This window comes from Solanum stenotomum, chromosome 4 (genome assembly GCF_019186545.1).
Source record: "Solanum stenotomum isolate F172 chromosome 4, ASM1918654v1, whole genome shotgun sequence".
In the NCBI taxonomy this organism is placed as follows: Eukaryota; Viridiplantae; Streptophyta; class Magnoliopsida; order Solanales; family Solanaceae; genus Solanum; species Solanum stenotomum.
Window position 1 is genome coordinate 54,390,939 of NC_064285.1, and position 21,242 is coordinate 54,412,180.

A 21,242-nucleotide genomic window follows, 5' to 3' on the forward strand; every position below is an offset into this window, starting at 1 on the left:
CTTCCTCCATCCCAATATATAACACATAATTTCAATAATCAATCAAATTTTTTATATGTCTTTCAAATATTTCAAGTTGTTAATTATTGTGATTTATAGTTTTTTTTCCATCTTTTTCAAATAATATATGTTACCTCCTTTGTCCAAATTTAGGTGACATCAATAGAATTTCAAGAGTCAACTGAATTTTTTAATATCTTTTAAATATTTTAATCTGTTAATTGTCATAATTTACCACAAAAAATAATTAAACAAAAAAATCATAAATACACTTGGGTAGAAACAGACACACAGACGAAGATGTACTTACTTCTAACATTTTTTTTATATATATTTTTACACAAAAAATCTCATAAATATCCTCAACTAACAACGTAAAAAAAAAAAACCTGCTTCTAGCATCTTCCATACAGTAAGTAAGTAGCAATAATTTATAACATTTATTTGTTTGAATTTGAAATTCCTACTACACGGAAAAGGAAATCTGCCTAATTTCTTATATTTAAATATAGTAGAGGTTTTTTTCAGATTTATCAACCATTCATTTAAAACAAACTTTTACCAACAATAAACCCTATATATAATTCTTTTAAAAACTCAATATTTCACTTTCTTCTCTAAAAAAAAAAAAAAAACTACATCAAGAGTCTCAATTTTTTTTTTATCAACTGTATTTCTGCCCCACGTTTTCCCTGTTCTTATTGGGTCAAAATTCATGTCTTTTTTTTGGGCAGTTTTGGATTCAACCCACGTTCTTGATTTTCTCTAATTCTTCTTTTTCTTGATTTTTAATCATACCTTTTTTTTTCTTTTCTATTCAAATTGAAGAAAAATCAATTCTTTGTTCAAATTACAGTTCAAGATTCTGGTTTGGGAAAATGTATTGTTTTGAGAAAATGTTTAAAGTTGGGATTTTTTTGTTATTTTTAAGTGGTGTTGATGGATTAGGAGTGAATTGGGGGACTATGGCAACTCATAAATTGCCACCAAAAACAGTGGTACAGATGTTAAAGGATAATGGTATTGGGAAAGTAAAGTTGTTTGATGCAGATCAATCTACTATGAGTGCTCTTGCTGGTAGTGATCTTGAAGTTATGGTTGCTATTCCAAATGATCAGCTTTCTGCTATGAATGATTATGATAGAGCTAAAGATTGGGTTAAACGTAATGTCACGCGTTACAATTTCAAAGGAGGTGTCAATATTAAGTAAGATTAAGCTGTAAGCTTTAAATTTTGCCTTTTATTAGTGTCTATTTGTTATTAAACTTGATATGTTTTATGGTTTATATTGATGATCTGTGCTGCTTTATAAGCATTTGTTTGAAAGAGTGGATTTTCTTGTGCTCTTTCTGGTTGAAAATTGAAGGAATGATACTATGCTTCAAATTCTTTTTTGTTAGTTATGAATATGTATTAAAGGAGCTTAGAAAGAAAAAGAATGGTGTCCTCCCTTCAAAGCGATGTTTTCGTATGAGGGTGAGTCTTGACATAACCATAGAGTTAGTCCTTTTGGGTGCTCATAGGTCAGGGGTTCGTGCCGTAGAAACAACCTCTTTGTTGAAATGGAAGAGGAAGGTTGCATAGGAATCCCCTTATCTCCACATTAGCTATGGAGTATTTCTTTCGCCGGTTAAGTCCTTTAAGTGCATATAGAAAGTTTAAGAGCTGGAGTGTTTGCTAGTATATGTTTCTGTTAGTATTCATTTTCACTTCTTTTTGGCTGCGAACAAACCAGTCTTTGATATATGCAAAGGTTAAGTGCCTGAGTGATTGCTAGTATATGTTTCTGTTAGTATTCATTTTCATTTTTTTTTTCATTTCGGCTTCAAACGACCAGTCTTCATGAGGTCTATTGGACATGGTCTAGTGTGAGACTCTACAAATATTCATCTTTAAGCAGATAATTTTTTCTTTTAAAAGAATAGTGCAGTTGCTCAGGTTCATCTCTATTGAAGTGCAGTATTATAATTATTCTCTTCTGTCAATCATCTTTTTGCCTCTTTCTGTCTACTCTTTGTGTGTTCACTTTCTTTCGAGCTGAAAAGTCGAGTTGATTCATTTTGTTTTGAGCTGAAATATCCAGTTTTACTTTTGAAATTGAGCTAGTATTTGGTTGAAGTTTTGGTTACCTTCTGCGTTAAAGCCTTGCTGCAGATAAGATCCCGATATTTAAGTAGGTCCATCATCCAAAGTTTGAGCCTTTTGGCGTTGGCCCTTGGGAACTTCTCGATTATCAAGAAAAAAAGAGGAAAGAACAAGTGATGGTTAGCTTGTTCCTTTACAAAGTGAAGGAAAATAGTGAGTTACATCTAAGAAATCCTATCACTTGAAGTTTTATGTATTTGAAATGCTATTTTGATTCATTTTATCATTTTAGTATGATCAACAATTACTTGAGTTTAAAAGCTTTGCACTTGATTATGCAGAAGGTATAATTTTTTTGTTATTTTGGAGAACTCTTCAAAATGTACTTAATTTCTTTGCCTTGTACAGGAGAATCATTTTTCATCTGTACCGGATCATTAGTTGTCATTTGGAGTAATGAAATCTGAAACCATATGATGCTATAAATAATTGAAAATTGAAGATATTGTCGATTGCAGTTCATCAACAACTTTGTGCTTGTAGTGCATAAAATCATTTAATTTCTACTGTTTTACTGCACACCAACTTACTCCTGGCCTTCTCATCAATAAAAGTTCACTTATTGTTAAAAAGAAAATGTGTAGAAGCATTTCAAACTTTGTATAGCTGATTACTGTATAACTTCCCGCATCTTAATCTCTCTGCAGATATGTTGCAGTTGGTAATGAGCCTTTCCTGACATCCTACAACAATTCCTTTCTTAACACGACCTTCCCAGCACTTCAAAACATTCAAAATGCTCTAAATGAAGCAGGACTTGGGAGCTCTATAAAAGCAACTGTGCCTCTAAATGCTGATGTTTATTTCTCTCCAGATGACAATCCAGTACCATCTGCTGGGAGATTCCGTGAAGACATTAATGATCTAATGACCCAGATTGTTCAATTCATGAGCCAGAACAACGCACCTTTCACAGTAAACATTTACCCATTTCTAAGTCTTTATGCCAACGAGCATTTCCCTGTTGATTTTGCCTTCTTTGATGGAGCCAGTAACCCCATTGCTGATAATGGATTATCATACACCAATGTATTTGATGCCAACTTTGATACCCTGGTTTCAGCGTTGAAAGCAGCAGGTGTTGGCAATTTGCCCATTCTAGTTGGGGAAGTTGGATGGCCTACAGATGGTGACAAAAACGCCAATGTCAATCTTGCTTATCGGTTCTATAAAGGACTGTTACCCAGGCTTGCAGCCAACACAGGAACACCTCTTCGGCCTGGATTTATCGAAGTTTACTTGTTTGGGCTTATCGATGAGGATGGTAAAAGTATTGCTCCAGGTAACTTTGAGCGCCACTGGGGAATCTTCCGGTATGATGGGCAGCCAAAGTTTGCCATGGACCTTACGGGTCAGGGACAGGATAAGTTTCTTGTTGCTGCACAAAATGTGGAATATTTCTCCAAGAAATGGTGCATGTTCAATCCGAATGCCAAGGACTTGAGCAAACTTGCAGATAACATCAACTATGCATGCACATTCTCAGATTGCACAGCATTAGGATATGGTTCTTCTTGCAACGGATTGGATGCCAACGGTAATGCATCATATGCATTCAACATGTATTACCAGGCTCAGAACCAAGAAGAATTCAGTTGTAATTTTCAGGGTCTGGCAACGTTGACGGATCAGAATATATCTCAAGCAAACTGTAACTTCACCATCCAGATAGCTACCTCTTTCTCTCCGAAATTATTGCCTACGTTTATCACATTTCTAACTGCCTTCACATTTATTTTACTATAGATATCTTTATATAGATTATTTATTTGCAATAGTAGTTGTATTTTCAAGATTTCTGGCTACTTCAATCAAGCTGATGCTTTGATTAAATGATGAGGTTGTTCAGTGAAGGATGGTACAGAAAGAGGAGTTGAGCTTCCAAAATATCTGGCGTAGTACCTTTTAACTTGGTTTTAATTGATATCTACGCTTTCGAATTTTGGGTGTGCACAAGTAGGTATTTAAACTTATAGAAAATTCAACAAATAGACATATTTATCTTATGTGGTGTCCTACGTGATAATTTTGTGTCCTATGTGACGTTTTATGTGATGTATGTCACGTAGGACGCATGTGTATACTTGTTCAATTTTATACAAGTTTAAATGTTTATTTGTGCACACCCAAATTTAAAGGATACAGATATCAACTGAAACCAAATTGAAGACATATTTATGTATTATACCATAATATAAAGATCACATGTCCTATTTTATCTACTCACCGAAAGACTAGGGGATCCTCTATACATATAGATTTTTTTTATGAAATAATATGATCGACTAGCCGTAGCGGCATATCAACTATGCTCAATGCGGAATTTCTGTTGGATCAGGAAGCTTTTGGACCTAGTGGCGAGTGGTGGCATTTGTACTTTATGTTAAAATGGTATTGAACAATCATTGTCACTAATAAATATCTTAGCCTGATTTCACCTTTCAAAAAAGAAAGGTATCTTTCTCTTAAAAGGAAAAAGAAGAAGAGGGGTGTTGTGTATATGCGAGTCGTACAGGTAATAAAGTGATAAGAGTTTAAATATTATTTCACACAGACTTCTGATTAACTATTTATTAAGTTTCAATGTTATAATTATAAACTAACTAAAAATAAAAGAAAACAAATTATGAACTCTAACCAGGAAAGAACATATTTTTATGTTATCAATGAAATAATGGAAAATAGTCAAAATTACCTCAGAACTATTTGAAATAGCTCATATATATCTTTAATTATGTTTGGGGATCAAAACTATCCTTGCCGTCTATGTTTTGGACCACAAATATCCTTAAAATATTATCTTTGCCATTAGAACTGACATGACAGTCCACTCAGGCAGTCCAACATGACAAAAATACCATCCTCTCAATAATGTTGTTCTTCCTTGTTCATCCCTATTACAAAAAGAAAATCAAATATAATCCTTCCATTGTTCTTGTTTGAGTTGTTGTTCGGACTTTAGAACTCCAATTTTCAAAGTGTGTTGAAGTTTGTTTGAGGTAGTGATTGTGTGTTGAAGGATTTCGATTTTGGGGTCACAGATTCACAAAATCAAATTTAGATTTTCAACCTTTTAAGAACTCTTTCATATATTTTTATATTTTTTTGGGATTTCAACTCAAATCTTCAAACTAAGAAATCAGTTGTCAAATGTCAATTTCTAGCTTCAATTGCAATATCCAAACAATTTTTAGTAACATTCAATTAAATCTCTTCAAATTTTTGCACTTAAAAAACCTAGCAAAAGCTAGAAATTTCTCACCAACAAGCTTTCAAATGAGTAACTATTTTCGAATTTCGACACAAAAACAATGACTTCAAGAGTTCTTCAACATCTTTCAACCTTGAGAATAAACGTTTCAACCTCAGATTCGATGACATCAAAATCCAAACAATGAACTCGATCATTCAACACACAACTACTATCTCAAACGAACTTCAACGCACTTCGAAATTGGTAATTCAAAGTCCGAACAATAACTCAAACATGAACAATGAAAGTACTATTATTGAATTTTAAAAAAAAAAAAATTGTGATAGAGATGAACAAGGAAGAACGACATAATTGAGAGGAAGAGAATTTTGCCATGTTGGACTGTCATGTCAGCACATATGACAAAAATAACGTTTTAAGGGTATTTGTGGTCCAAAACATAGACGACAAGGGCAATTCTGATCCCAAACATAAATAAAAGGTATATATGAGATATTTCAAATAGTTCGAGGGTAATTTTGACCCTTTTCCAATGAAATAAAATTGATTTAGGATTATGGGTTATTGAACAATTATGTTTTTTTTTCAATGACTCTACTTCTTAATTTATCTAATTTAATAAATAGTCACTCACACAAATGATTCTATTTTGGGTGGTCTTTAATTTTTGGAGAAAATATATAAAATAACCCTAAAAGCAAATTAATTGTACTAATTTACCCCTTCTCATACTAAGGCCCGTTTGGTCATGCGATATGGTATCATGATATGATATGATAATATGGAATTATGAGATGAAATTGAAGTTTTGTTTGGACATGCGATATGAAATTTTTGAGTTGTATATTTTCTAATAAACATAAGAATCTCATAAGTTGTAAAACTATTAAAATAGCCCCAATTGTTTATCTTACCAAATAAACAAAAATTTATAAAATCGCATAATAAATTATTACAAAGCTAGAATTTATTCTCCACTTAAGTAACTATTTCATCTAACTTTAATTTATCAAACTTTAATTCAATAAAAAAAATTGAATATAAATTGTAGTTTACTAGTCTTTAATATAATCCTCCCACATAGTACGAATAATTTCCTCACGTTGAACTTGCATTTCTCAATCATGTGACCGAGAAGACGAATCAACATTATTACTTTGAGTTGTATTAAATACAAAACGGTAGAAGTAATAAATTAGGTGTTGGAGTAAATGAAGAGAACAGATTTATTACTCAACAATCGGTTGGTGTGAGTTAAAGTGACTATATGCTGGTGAGAATAATAAATTTTATGTCGGTAAGAATAATAAATTTTAAAAAGTAATGATGCATGTGATTATAAAGTTTATTTACGTATGAAATAAATGGTTAGTAGATATAAGTGTGGGGTTGTTTTAACAAAATATATACATGTGAATCAATTTTTATATTAAAAATATCTCAAATCATGATATGGAATTTCCATATCATGGTTTTTGGAGAATATGGAATCACATCTCATTGATATGGAATCATATGATGGAATTAGCGTAAAATCGCATGTCCAAATGGTGATTCCATTTCACGATTCCATATCGTGATATGGTATCGCATAGCCAAACGCCTACTAATTTCCGTAAGTCTCCTTTTGCCCCAAATTATTTACCCGAAATTCCTCAAAATTGAGTCATTTTCAGTTCATTTTGTAAATTATGATATCTTCTTCCTTTTTTTCTTTTTATCAAATTTTGTGGCTCAAATTGAGCAAGTGTCATCATGAAATCTTTTTTTTTCTCTTCTTTATTACTAGTATTTCAACTTCACTGTGAAACAAAAAATAGTATTTGGAATGCCCACGAACTAATTGTTAATAGCTAATTTCAATATTAACTAGCTATTTTTAGATTAATAAAATATAAAAATTAAATAAGATATTATAATAATAAGTAGTAAAGAAAAATATTAAACTCACTAGCTTATTTATTAAAATTCAAATTAACAGAAAATATATAATTAAAAAAAAATCTCTTGTTTTTTTTTGGTTTTCTTTTTTTAATCCATTTTTTAAAAGATAAAATAAAATCTAAAAATAAAAGATATTATCTAACTATTTTTAAATTAATAAAATTAATAAATAAATCACAACAATAAATAATTAAGAATATAAGAATTTTCTCATTGGGACGGAAGGCAGTCCTCCATGATACTATGTTAGTATATAGATATACTCTGATCGTATCATAGAGAACTTAGAAAAGTGTCTTATTAAGAACTGCAATAATCTTTCATAATATCATATCTTATAACTTTTATTTTTAATTTCATATTTTTATTCATTAGAGATATCATTTTGTAACATTTTTATTATTTGTTTATTTTATCTCTTTTTCTCCCTTTTAATGATTTATCAAGTTTTTATTTTTTTCTCTTTTGATATTTTTATTTTTTAACAAAAACAAAAATAAAGCACAAAGATAAAAAATATTAACTAACTACTTTTAGATTAATAAAAATAATAATAATATTAAATTCACTAATTTATTTATCAAACTATTCATTCTTTAATGATACTGTTGACACCCAATTTTGACCGACCTTCAACCCTTTTTAAATGCTATTCGATTAAATACATATTTTTAAAAACATATTTCGAGTTTAAAATTTTAATTGATTTTGTCTAAAATTATATATTTTAGTATGCATGATTCATAAAAAATATTGTAATTATTATTAAATTATTTTACTATTAATAAAGCCGATAGTTAAACTCGAAATAATTATTTTACATATTTTATTCAAAGGTTTTTAAAACTGAGTTGTGCTTAATTTATATAAGAATATTATAGTATTTGTAGTATTATAATTGAATAGCATTTCTTAAAGTTTCCTCAAAATCATTTAACTTTTACCCTATTCTATTCTAATTCATTTCAATTCTAGCCACTTCAATTAAAATTCTCATTTCAATTATAGCCTTTGTTGATTTCAATTTTAGCCTATTCTTTTTTTCAAATTCAGATTCAAAGTAATCTAATCTCATCCGTCCATCTTTTAAGTTAAATCCTAGCCGCTCATCTAAGATAATCCTACGGTCAAGATCTAACCTCCTATTTTTCCTATTTCACACCTAAAAGACCAACCCTAAAAAATATTCACTCTTTTCTATCCTCTTCCTCTCTCTCAAGAGGACCAGCCGCCTCCTCTCTATCCTCTTTCCGGCGAGGACCGCCGGCGAAACCAGCAGCTCCGGCAGCAGCCAGGCGACCGCCTTCTCTCCCTCTCATCTCCCTCCATCGCTGCTCCCTCCCCCTCCCTTCTTCTCCGTCTCCTCTTTTCTCGTTTCCTCTCCTCCGGCGAGAATGCCGAGAAGCAGCAGCAAGTAGCAGCAACCGGCAACACCAACAACAACTTCAACCGGCAGCAGCAGTGAAGACCACCATCAGCTCCGGCGAGAACAGCCAGCAGCTGGCGCTGCTCCATCGCCCTCCCTTTTCTCCTTTTCGCAGCAAGGACAACAACAATGAACCATACCTGGACCAGGCTGGGGTTTGCAGCAAGTTCAAGGATTTGATTCGCTAAAGACGGATCTTTACAGATCCGTCCGGGTATATTTTTTCAGAATATTATCATTTTTTTTTAGCAATTTTACTTTTCTCCTTATTTGCAATATGACTTTTATATGAAAATTCTATGCATGTTCAGAAGCCATTTTAGTTTTAAATTTGAACTATTAGTGGGGATTTCCAGATTTCATGAACTATGTTATGTTTTGATACTTGGTTGAATATAATCATGTGTTGCTTCTGCTTGTTTAGTTGATTCGTACTACTAGTATTATCACGACTGCTGATCCTTCCTTTAGAGTTGGCAAGATCGACGTAAAGTTATTGACTTTCCCTAAACCGCTTCTACTATAATTACTCTCCTTAATTACTATCGAAAAGTTTTTCCCAATTTGTTTTGATTTGCCATGGTGATGACTTGTTCTACTTACATGATAATGGTATGTAGTATAATTAGTGATCTATAATTTTTTTTTTTTATGTTAATTTGAATTGTTTGTTAGTAGATCATTTATTGTCAACGACTCTATACATGTTTATGCATGATAAGTGCGTTTAAATTGATCTATTTGTAGTATGCATATATATATGGCTGATTTGGTTCTCCCGTGTTAAGGAAATGAATTCTTTGTGATTGCTTAGTTAATTCTTTCCTTGCGTGGGTTATTCTTATTTAACTCCTTTTGCTTAATTGGAGTCTTGACAGATTTTTGGCATGTTAAATTTGGCAAAATGTTGCTTATTTGGTAAATTTTATCCCTCAAAAATTATTTCTTTCCTTTGTTGTTGTGCCCTCTCATCTAGTATATAAATATGCTCTTGACTCTCTTTACTAAGAGATTGAAAAATATACTTTACACGTTAATGCTTGAACCTCCACTACTCACACATACATCCAGAGACTTGACATACTTACTTGCTTTAAGAATAAAATTTATAGCTACTCATAAAAAAAAATAAGAACTCTAGTAAAGCTTTGGATCTCTCTTTGTCTCTTATTGCTGTGTTGCTGTTTTGGATCTGACATTTCCATTCAAATAACTTCATTGCTGATATTTAATTTTGCATAACTGGTAAGTATCCTTTCACTAGTTTAATTTTTTTTATCTTTAGCGTTGTTTGCATTGTTGTGTGTTTAGTTGAATAAAAGGAAGCACTCGGGTTAATCTCCTTATCCCTTCCTTGTTAATGTGTGTTCTTATGTGTTCTATGATTCGTTTGAAACTCGTGTGTTTGTTGTGAATATTTATTACGTTTCTATATAGTTATTATTATGCTATGATCTTGCGTTTGGTATTATTCTGTTTAACAGATTTTGAACTCAAGTTCAAGAATGAAAGAGTCACTTAAAGCGGGATACCGGATAGAGCTTATTCCTGTTTAGTAGTTTATTTTGAATTATATTATGTCGTTACTATTTGCTTTTGTTCGATTTGTAATAATTTGTAAAACTCTAACTCTATATATGTGATACAACTTGGGGGATCGCCTAAAGGGGGGAAGGGATTTACATGTTACTTGTTTATATCATCGTTAGAAAGCATGCTTGTAGGATTATAATTGTTTGATTATTCATGCTCAATTCTCTTCACTTAAAGTCCGGCTCAAGGTAAAATAAATAAAAAAAATTCATGCTCTTAATCACCTCTTGGCTAGATATCTTAAAATTAATCATACGTTTAATCAATTTATTGTTTATTGTAGTTTATATTCATCCCACTTTTTAATTATGACAAATAAAAAATTGTGTATGTTTATAACCGTGTTTTGTTATAAATAGCCAGCTGTCCTTTTCCTAAATATAAGGAAAGTAAAATTAAATAAGTGTCTAGTTACTAATATACTTCATCTTAGAAATTTGCTTTAAACATCTTGCCTATAGGATTTCATTTCAAAGATTTTACTTGGTGTAATAGTTGCATGTTGTATATTATCCAGATATCACTACTATAGGTATAAAATTCATGTTGATAAAAGTGTGAAGGGTCTGTCAAGTTCCTTGTTAATTCACTCTTTAGTATGAATAATTGCTAATTTTTGCATGCCTTAATCTAGCTTAATTAATCAGATGTCAATAGTTGCAATATCTTCTCAATTAATTAATCCTACTAACTGTTGTTTTTGCTAATTAATTAGTTTATAATAAATGTTGCATGCCATAACATAGATATCATGCTTGTAGTGTTCGTAATAATGTTTCCAATAATCAGTTAGGTACTTGACTTGTCTACATATTTTTAGCATTAATCTGAATGTTAATCACTAGTTAAAACGAAATGAAAATATTAAGATCACCGGTAGGTAGTTAAATGTTATTCAAAGAGTAGATATCATGTCTAGGATTTAACTATTAAAATTAGTGTTAATTAGTTTAAATAGATCTAACCTGTAATTTGATCCACATAATAAACCAGATTTTAATATTTTGGATGTAATAATGAGTCTATAAAAATTTAGTCATTAATTGTAGCATGTTAATGGTAGATTTGATCGATCAGTGTTGATAAGTTTGGCGTGGTAATCATCTAGTAATTCTAATAAACCTCGTCTGTTCATAGCTTCATCATATTAATATTTTAGTATGTTAATCACTTAGAAGTCATGCCTATAGGATTGAAGTAGATATTTGCATGTCAATAAAATGCCCATAAGTGTTCCTAAATTAGTCTTTCATTAGAAATCATGCTCATAGGACTTAATAAAATCGATGCTTATTAATTAGTTTACTTAACTTTAGCATATTCTAATAATCCAACCCTGTTAGTTAATTAAGTTTTAACTAATTTTAATTTGCTGATAGTTTGCAGAATGTTAACTCATTTAGAGACCATGCTTATAGGACTAAATACTTGAAATAAAATTTGTCATACATGTTTTTCTGCCACTTTAAATAAATAAGCCAGCTATCATTTCTGCAACTAATAACCGATTTGTCACCTAAGAGTAATTTCTGCACTAGTAACTAAGCTCCTACTGTCCCTAAAAATTTTATGTCATGCATATGTGGTAATTTTTCTACCACTTTTAAAATTAGTTAATAACTGCAATTAGTTATTTTCTACATGTGCAATAATTTTTCTGCCCTCTAAAACCAGTTAAATAACTATTTGCATGCTAAAAAATGTCTGTAAGTAATAATGTTTGTTCAATCTGTCGTTATGTTGCTTGTTTATATGTTCACACACCTTAGCATGAGACCTTTTCACAATTGCTTGTGTTTGCTAGCATGTATTAACCTAATCTAGAGGCCAATATGAGACCCTACGTGCTAAATGTTCGTTCAAATTGTTTGACTTGGTGTCTAGGTGGGCCTATTATATTTTGTCTTTGTCTAAATTCACCCTAATAACAGTCCAATGCCTCTTGAACCTTAAGCGGGGACGCTAGACACTTTTTAGAGACGAAAAGCATGCGGTGGTGGGGTAGGAGTAGTTTAGGCCCTATGGAGATGATGACATCAATTCGGTCTAAATGACAAACTTTGGTTTTGTCTGTCCCTATGAGAAATCGATCGAAATAAAGAAAGTCGAGTGCTGATCCTAAAGTCCTTCAGAGTCTCCCTTTCCTTTTCTCCTTTATTTGTTATAATTATTTGGGGTAGTTTAATAAAAAGAAAGTGTTTATTCTATCTAATTGTGCAAATTTCTATCTCCTTGCTCATCTCTTTACATATTGTGTAATATTTATTTATTATATTATCACTTAGTCTTGCATGTCTATCTAATTAACTAAAATAATTAAAGTGTCCTCAATTGCTTAATTTTGTTATCACCTAGTTTTCGCATGCTTAATTAATTAAACAAATAATTAAATTGGCTTTAATTGTTTAATATCATTTATCACTTACCAACCATGTTAATTAAATAAATAATAAATGAAGTGACCTTAATTGCTACTTGTAACCCCCACATAAATTGCATGAGACACGGTCGGGACCCACATTTGTGGACCTCGAGGGATGCCTAACACCTTCCCCTCGAGGTAATTTGAACCCTTACCCGATCTCTGGTTCATTGACCTTAGTTAAATTTAGTTAGGTTAGATAGGTGCCCTAACGTGCCTTAATTCGTTAGGTGACGACTCTTCGATTCACCCAAAACCCAAAAGAGTTGTTAGGTCGTGCACCAAAACCCGTTTTGAGAAAAACGGGACACGATAGATACCATGTCAGTATATGATATGTTGTGATGGTATCATTGAGAAATGAGTTGATTGTACATGAATGACCGCATGAAACCTTAATGATATCATAATAGTATATGGATATATTGTTATACTAAGGAATAAGTAGTTTTGTATATAAAGGAATGAAAGAAACCGTAGTGCTACCACAACAGTATACTCATATATTGTGATGGTATTATACATGATTTGAAGAGTATTACAGATTATATGAAATAGTACTTAATGATACCATGCCAATATATGATATGTTGCGATGATATCATTGAGAAATTATGAGTTCCTCCGTTGAAGGACTATTTTATTAGTCAATGATATCAGTTGTATATATAATGTGTTGGTATCATTGAGAAATGAGTTGGTTGTATATGAATGAATGTAAGAAACCTTAATGGTACCATAACATTATATGTATATATTGTTATGGTATCATTAATGAATGAATAGTATTGTGAATGAATAAGGAAAGAAACTTTAATGCTACCACAACAATATGTTCACATATTATGATGGTATCATACATGATCCGAAGAGTATTACTGATTATATGAAACAATTTTTAATGATACTATGTCAGTATATGATGGTATCATGGAGGTGTCACGGAAGGATTGAAGTACACATCAATGGTACCATGAAAATATATAGATATACAGTGATGGTATCATTACAGACTGAAGCAAATCCCAACTATACTATGTTAATATATAGACATATTGCGATGTTATCACGGAGGTCCCACTAAAGTATTGAAGCATATATCAATGATACCATGAAAGTGTATAGATATATTGTGATAGTGTCATTACAGACTGAAGCAAATGAAAAAAAATAGAAATAAAAAACAAAAACAAAATTAAATTAATGAGAAAAATAATAAAAAAATATATAGAATGAACAAAAATATGAAATTAAATTATGGTGAAAATAAAGAATATCAGGATTTGAGAAAAATGAATGAAAAAGGAAGAAAAGTAATAAAGAAAAATGAAATAATTAGAAGAAAAAAAAGAACATAAAATAAATACTTGATATGAGTGTTGTTAGTTCTGAAATCTCATTGTAAATACTTGTTTGACTAGATTGTGTTGATTTGGATATTGTTCGGAAGGGAAAATTTCAAGTCTTGGATTGACTCTTGATTGAATTAAGGCAATTGGATTTCTAAACCTTATTAAAACTTGTAGAATCTTGAACTCTCTTTCTTGTAAGTGTTGGGAATAATGAGAATGAGGTGATGGGTTAATTGCACAAATTGGTTGACCTTAATAATAAGGATGGGGTTGTTGAAAAGGCAACATGTTGATAATAGTGCATCGTGAATTACCTTGAGTGTTAATATTGATTCAGTGATTGATGTGATGCTTTGATAGTGTTGTTGTGGATGTGAATTGCTTGTGATTGTCATTTCTTCATTATTATGTGAACGTGCCTATTTGCATTAGTTCTGAAACACTATGATGAGATGTATTGTCATTATGCTGAGGTCACTGTCGTCGAGTGTGATTTATGTTGAGGTCTTTGTTGTCAAGTTTTGTTGATGTCGAGGTCTTTGTCGGTGAGTGTTAATAATACCGAGGTATTTGCTGACAGGTGTTATTGATGTTGAGGTCATTGCTGACAAGTATTGTAATGCCAAGTTCATTGTCTGCGAGTGTTGTTGATGTCGAGATCTTTACCAGTGAGCACATGGACTATGGGTGTTCCCGTGTGTCCTAATTTATATTAGTACATGATAATCTTGTTACTTGTGTTTGGTGTACTTGATTGTTGTACTTGATGATCTTGATACTTGTGATAGTAGGGCTTGACTATTGTGAGTGATGATCTTGACTCGTGTGATTTGATGAAATGTAATAGTTGAACTGTGACTTTGAAACCTTGTGAATTGTGCTTTGTAAACTGTTAGGTTGGATTGATTTCTATGCAATTATAGTTGTGGCAGTTCAGTTGGGATGAAATGAGTTACCATTTTCTAGCTAGATTTACCTTATTTTAGTGGGTTACTTGTTAAGTATCATGTTGTTTGATACTCACTCCTTGCTTCTACACTTGTAGGTTCTGAGCTCGGATTTGTGTGATTGCTCTACTTCTATCTATATTTGAGGCTATCTGTGGATACTCGAGAGGTAGCTGCTTGTCATCCCTGCGGACCCTCTTGTTCCTTACTTATGTTTTGTTCTATTCGAGAGACCAAGACATTGAGATTTGTATTTATCTTTCAAATTATGTATTATTACCCTAGTGGCTTGTATACGTGATAATCAGATTTTGGGGACATTTTAGAATGACTAAGTTTTCCGCGCTTATGTTATTATTAGTTTATTTTCACATTTCTTTTATTTTGTTGGATTTTAGGCTGACTTGTTTTGGTGGGATTAGATGAGTGTCATCATGTCCATTTTTGGCGGTGACATGTTTCACCTTTTCGGTCTCTTTCTTTCTTAACATCTCAAATTAGTTTCTTAAATTCAATATTTGAATTTTCCTCGTCCTAGTGTTCCTCTGAAATTTTTGCTTTAGCATATCTCGAGATTTTCTAGCAGATTCACATGTCATGATCCTCGTAATAATTGACTTTGATTGTGATTTCTTCTTCATTTCTGATCTGATGAAGAGTTAAGTTTGTTTTCAAAGGTTATGCGGCGTCGTCTCCTCAATATACTTCCATAAATCCAAGACCCTTTAAATATTTTTTTCATCTTCATTGCCAACTTTAGTAGTTTTCGCCATTAAAAATAAGGGGTGAAAGAGGAGAGTTGATGAAAGTCATGTGAAAGAAAATTGGACAGAAAGAGATCTGGACGAGTTAAATTTAAAGGGTGGTCTTTGTTGTATCCCCCGACTCCCACCCCCACAAAGAAATCAAATTTCTCAAAGATCAATTATACTTGGATACCAATTGAAGGAGAGAAAGAGAAAACAAATATGAAAAAAGAAAGGTGATATGGAGAAAGTGGAGCTAATCTTCTTTCATACAACAAAAGTTTACAGAGATACATAAAGAGGTGTCAAATCCCTTAAATTCTGAAAATTGACTTAGTGTATTGTGCTGATCCTAGAACTTTACAATAAAATTAATTCAAAAGTTACAACAAAATATCAAGATTAAATTACTAGGTTGACAAACTTAGCATTACATACAAAGTCAGCACAATTTATTTTCCTATTGAGTTATTGATGATTGTACAAAAAATAGTAAACTTTCATGTTAATCCTTGATAATTTTTTTGGCTAATTAACTAGAATTAATGTAACTATGATTGTGTTCTTACCCTAAAACCTATAGACACCATGCGATGCATGACTCGTATTCTGATACTGAGATGTTTTATCTATTTGTTTTACGTATTTTAATCTTTTTATAGCTCCAACTAAATCTCCAATTGTATCATACGTCCGTTAATATATTTTAAATACTTTATGGCCTTCAAATGAGTCTCAACTAGTCATCATATACTATTAAAAATGAAAAATTTTAAAGTGCGAAATTGAATTGTCATTTTAGGCATACACTAAATTAAATATCTAATTAAATGTTAAATAATATTTTATATATTATACTAAATATTAAGGTGGGAAGGTGTTCAAACAAAAGTTGAATCAACTTTTAAATGTAATTAATTAAATGAGAAAGACATTAAGAAAGATGAAAATTGAAAGATCGTGGTTTCAAGACCCTTCATTTCTAAAAAAAAATTAATTTGAGAAGTCTTATTTTGTCATTTTCTCATATAGGATGAAGAAAAAGTTGATCTTGCTAACTATGAATTAAGACATTGGACAATATCAGATAAATCATGATAAGAAACGATAGTGTTCAATTGTTGATTTCAAAGTTTCTTCTTTTATTTGATTTCTTCTTCATCTATGTATAACTACATTTAATAAGTGTATTTATGTTTGTCATTTTTTTCCTCTCTCAATTTTGGTGGCATCATAATCCCATACAATATATAACTATAATTATATGTGATAAGTTTGATGATTCATTATAGTAGTTTGGTAAGAATTTCTTATTTCTTTACAATAAATTTTTTAGTTGTACAATATTAATTTCTTAACTTTTAAAATTTGTTGATTATGCGAAAAAATGTGATGATTACATTATTATTGGGACAAACATACCACACACGTTCCCAAAACTAGTTACAAAACTCCATGAAAACTATCCTTTTTAAAAGTAGTGTGATTTCAATTCCTTCTTTATGATATTTCAAGACACCCTATCCCAACTCCAACCCCATACATGTGCAAAACAATTTTTTTTCTAAATTTGATAACAATGGAATATAATGTCACTAGATTTATTTGAAAAAAAATAATGTTATGTGTAAATATTGGCAAATTAGATAACCCCAAATACGCCTATCCTTACAAGTGTCACGTAAAGTCTTAGTTAGATGTAATAGAATGTGAATAAGTCCACTCATAAAATATAAAATATACAATATGTAAGTACTAGTACTTAATGAGTAATTAAAATATTTTCTAATCTTGTGATCTTAATAACACGTAGGGAGGGGGAGAGAGAGAAAGCGAGCAAGCCGGAGCTGATAGAGAGAGAATGAAAGAAAGCGAAGATATTGATTTTGTATCTCATCATCTGCATGTCTTTGCATGGCTGATCTGTTTGATGCATTTCTTCATCCAGGACCAAATTTATCATCAAAATTTATAAAATATTATCATGAAGGCTTGGGAGGCAACCGTGAGGAAAACACAAGCAGTCGCGAGGAAACGAGCCAACACAATATTTGGTACATATGGTCCATCGCACGTTGAGGAAGAGATAATTGATCAAGTAGATGTAGAAGAGGACAATGAAGGTCATGCGAATGGGGAGGTTTACCATTCGGAGAGATTCCTCCCCAATGGAGATTACTATAGTGGCTATTGGGTTGATAGTTTCCCCCATGGACATGGAAAATATTGGTGGACTGATGGATGCATGTATGTAGGTGATTGGTTTCGAGGGAAAAAGATGGGGAAAGGAACGTTTAGTTGGCCGTCTGGTGCTATGTATGAGGGGAATTTCAAGAGTGGATATATGGATGGTGAAGGCACGTTTACGGGGCCTAATGGAGACTCATTTAAAGGTTCTTGGGTGATGAATTTGAAACATGGACATGGGGTTAAAGAATACTCTAATGGTGATGTTTACGATGGAGAATGGAATCGAGGATTACAACATGGAAACGGGAAGTATGCATGGAAGAATGGGAATTGTTATGTTGGTGAATGGAAGAATGGTGTTATATGTGGTAAAGGCAAGATGTGTTGGAAAAATGGTAATGTGTATGAAGGGAATTGGGAAGATGGAGTGCCAAAGGGAAATGGAACATTGAAATGGGATGATGGGAGTTTTTATGTTGGAAATTGGAATAAGGATCAAAATGAACAAAATGGTACTTTTTATCCATCTGCATCATTGTTAGAAGGTGGAAATCTTGATTGGGATCCTCAAGAGGTTTACAATACTGATTTGATAGCATGTAGCATTTGTCCAAATGAGAAGGTTTCAATATTACCTTCTCAGAAAAAGTTGGCAGTTTGGAGGTCTGCCAAGGCGACAGAAAACAACGTTAGGCCAAGGAGGATGTCAGTAGATGGGCGAATAGACGCAGCCCCTGTAGATAGGGAATTTGGTAGAATGCGCTTATCAGACTGTGCCGGAACACCTCCAAGAATTTCTTGTATAGATGATGCTATGGATGGATATATTAGAGGGAGTCCTATTAGACATCCTAAGGCAGCAAAAAGGCAAGGAGAGACTATTTCCAAAGGGCATAAGAATTATGACCTTATGCTCAATTTGCAGTTGGGAATCAGGTATACTTTTTTTTACTGCTGGATATTTTTGTTTGTGTTGTTAACTTATATCTGTTTCTGATGTGAAATTATGTCATAGGCATTCAGTAGGAAGGCCAGGACCAGTTCCATCCCTAGATCTCAAGCCTTCGGCATTTGATCCGAAAGAAAAGTACTGGACAAGATTCCCACCTGAAGGATCCAAAAGCACACCTCCTCATCCATCTTGTGAATTCAGATGGAAAGACTATTGCCCAAAAGTTTTCAGGGCTTTAAGGATGTTATTCAAAGTCGATGCAGCTGATTATATGTTGTCTATTTGTGGTAATGACGCCCTCCGGGAGCTATGTTCCCCAGGAAAAAGTGGAAGCTTCTTCTACTTAACAAATGATGATAGATACATGATCAAGACAATGAAGAAGGCAGAAGTGAAAGTGAGATATCTCTCTCTCTCTCTCTCTCTCTATATATATATATATATATATTTATGTACGCTTAGTACTGAAATTGCGTTAGCATTCTATGCCCGAAAAACAATGAATAACTTTTCTTGTCCATGTATGGTTCTTAGGTGCTTCTAAGGATGCTCCATGCCTATTTCAGTCACGTTCGTTCTTTTGATAACACGCTAATGACCAAGTATTTTGGCCTGCATTGTGTTAAGCTAACCGGACCAGCACAGAAAAAGGTAGTGGCAGGACACCCTGCAAACATCAAATGATAAATGATCGATCACTACAACAATATAACTTATCATATGTTTTAATATCTTAGGTACGATTTGTTATCATGGGGAATCTCTTCTGCACTGATTACACAATTCATAGACGATTCGACTTGAAAGGGTCAACGTTTGGCCGGATGACAGATAAACCAGAATCAGAGATTGATGCAACCACAACTCTAAAGGACCTTGATCTCAACTTCATATTCAGGTTACCTAAGACATGGTTCCAAGAATTCCGAAGGTACGATCCTTTTTATTCATCTCCTTAATATGATCATTAGTTACCAATACTAACACATGTCCTTCAAATTTCAGGCAAGTTGATAGGGATTGTGAGCTACTAGAACAAGAGAGAGTGATGGACTACAGCCTTTTAGTTGGTCTTCATTTTAAGGAAGCAACTGGAGATCAAACTCCTCCTCCTGGTTGTAGAACACCTACTGGTTAGTGCTGATTGCATCTGTATATATTTTGTCATGAAACATATTCATAAAGTCATATCTTTCAATCATTTTCCCGTGCTTACAGATAATGTAGGATTGGAAGATGGATCAGCTCCTCGTCTTTCTCGTGCAGATAGGGATCGATTGCTTCTTGATCCTTCCGGGTACACTTCTTATCTTACAAATAATCCTAATTTTCTCAAAGTATACAACATTGACTTGCTATACTACGCATGTGTTTCTATCTGAACGCTGAAAATGTTCCGGTGCTTATTCATTGTACACACACATATATCCTTACTTACCATACAACTAATGTGAACTGAACATGCCAGGTTGGCTGGCAGAAGTTTGGGTATAAACATGTCGGCACGCGTTGAAAGGACAGAGAGGAAAAATGACTTAGACTTTCAATTAGTAGGAGAACCAACAGGGGAATTTTATGATGTGATATTATTTTTTGGAATCATAGACATACTTCAAGACTATGACATTACAAAGAAGCTTGAGCATGCATATAAATCTATCCAATGTGATCCCAATTCTATCTCAGCTGTTGATCCAAAGGCATACTCAAGACGTTTTCGCGATTACATATACAAAGTTTTTACAGAGGACACTTGATATATCAGTTTTCACACCTCAATTAAATGGTAAAATGCGCGAGACGGAGCTTGTTTTTGTTATTACCTGGAGACAAGCTTGCCAATAACTGTAAACCAATTTGAATGTTTTCTCAATGGTTGCAGCTAAGCTAAACAATAGTACACTTACATTTCATTATTTTATTTTATTTTTTTTCTTTATGATTTTTCATGTCTTCTTCTCAGAGATACAGACACCATTTGAGATGATAATTGTATAGAAACAGTTGTAAGAGAAATGTAACTGATTTAATTGTGAGATATGTTATTTCAGAGTTATTTGCAGAGCAGAATGGGATTTCCATTTATATTGATACTATAGGTTGTGTGTGCACACTTGCGGAGTCAGAGATTTGGTGAAGGATGTGCAATTTCATTTCAGTTGTGTTAAAGGTGTGCAAAATTAAATATACACTCATAATAACTAATATTTAACCTCTGTATATTACATAATTTCTCGACTAATGATGTGCACTAGACCACACTTTGCCTAGGTCGCACCGACATGCATGTGTGTGGCCTTTAGCATTTGA

At 32.5% G+C, this 21,242-nt stretch overlaps 2 protein-coding genes across 3 annotated transcripts; both read left to right on the forward strand.

Moving 5' to 3' along the window:
• The first annotated feature begins 544 nt into the window (after positions 1–544).
• On the forward strand, positions 545–3,971 carry LOC125861774 (glucan endo-1,3-beta-glucosidase 8-like). The gene is made up of 2 exons (XM_049541639.1): positions 545–1,207; positions 2,794–3,971. The coding sequence occupies exons 1-2, from the start codon at positions 879–881 to the stop codon at positions 3,890–3,892; spliced, it is 1,428 nt and encodes a 475-aa protein (XP_049397596.1). The 5' UTR covers positions 545–878; the 3' UTR covers positions 3,893–3,971.
• A 13,645-nt stretch (positions 3,972–17,616) lies between these two features.
• Positions 17,617–20,694, forward strand: LOC125861769 (phosphatidylinositol 4-phosphate 5-kinase 6-like). 2 transcript variants are annotated; one of them, XM_049541632.1, is made up of 7 exons: positions 17,617–18,916; positions 18,996–19,329; positions 19,467–19,583; positions 19,670–19,863; positions 19,938–20,065; positions 20,151–20,229; positions 20,401–20,694. In XM_049541632.1, the coding sequence occupies exons 1-7, from the start codon at positions 17,775–17,777 to the stop codon at positions 20,687–20,689; spliced, it is 2,283 nt and encodes a 760-aa protein (XP_049397589.1). In that variant the 5' UTR covers positions 17,617–17,774; the 3' UTR covers positions 20,690–20,694. The 2 variants fall into 2 exon arrangements, with proteins under 2 accessions (XP_049397589.1, XP_049397590.1); XM_049541633.1 differs by having other exon boundaries at positions 20,160–20,229.
• The last annotated feature ends 548 nt before the right edge of the window (positions 20,695–21,242 follow it).

Coding starts and splice junctions, on each gene's coding strand:
- LOC125861774 (XM_049541639.1), top strand. CDS start 879: ATGTATTGTTTTGAGAAAATGTTTAAAGTTGGGATTTTTTTGTTATTT. Junction 1,208..2,793: donor AAAGGAGGTGTCAATATTAA/GTAAGATTAAGC, acceptor ATCTCTCTGCAG/ATATGTTGCAGTTGGTAATG.
- LOC125861769 (XM_049541632.1), top strand. CDS start 17,775: ATGAAGGCTTGGGAGGCAACCGTGAGGAAAACACAAGCAGTCGCGAGG. Junction 19,864..19,937: donor TGGTTCCAAGAATTCCGAAG/GTACGATCCTTT, acceptor TTCAAATTTCAG/GCAAGTTGATAGGGATTGTG. Junction 20,066..20,150: donor TGGTTGTAGAACACCTACTG/GTTAGTGCTGAT, acceptor CCGTGCTTACAG/ATAATGTAGGATTGGAAGAT.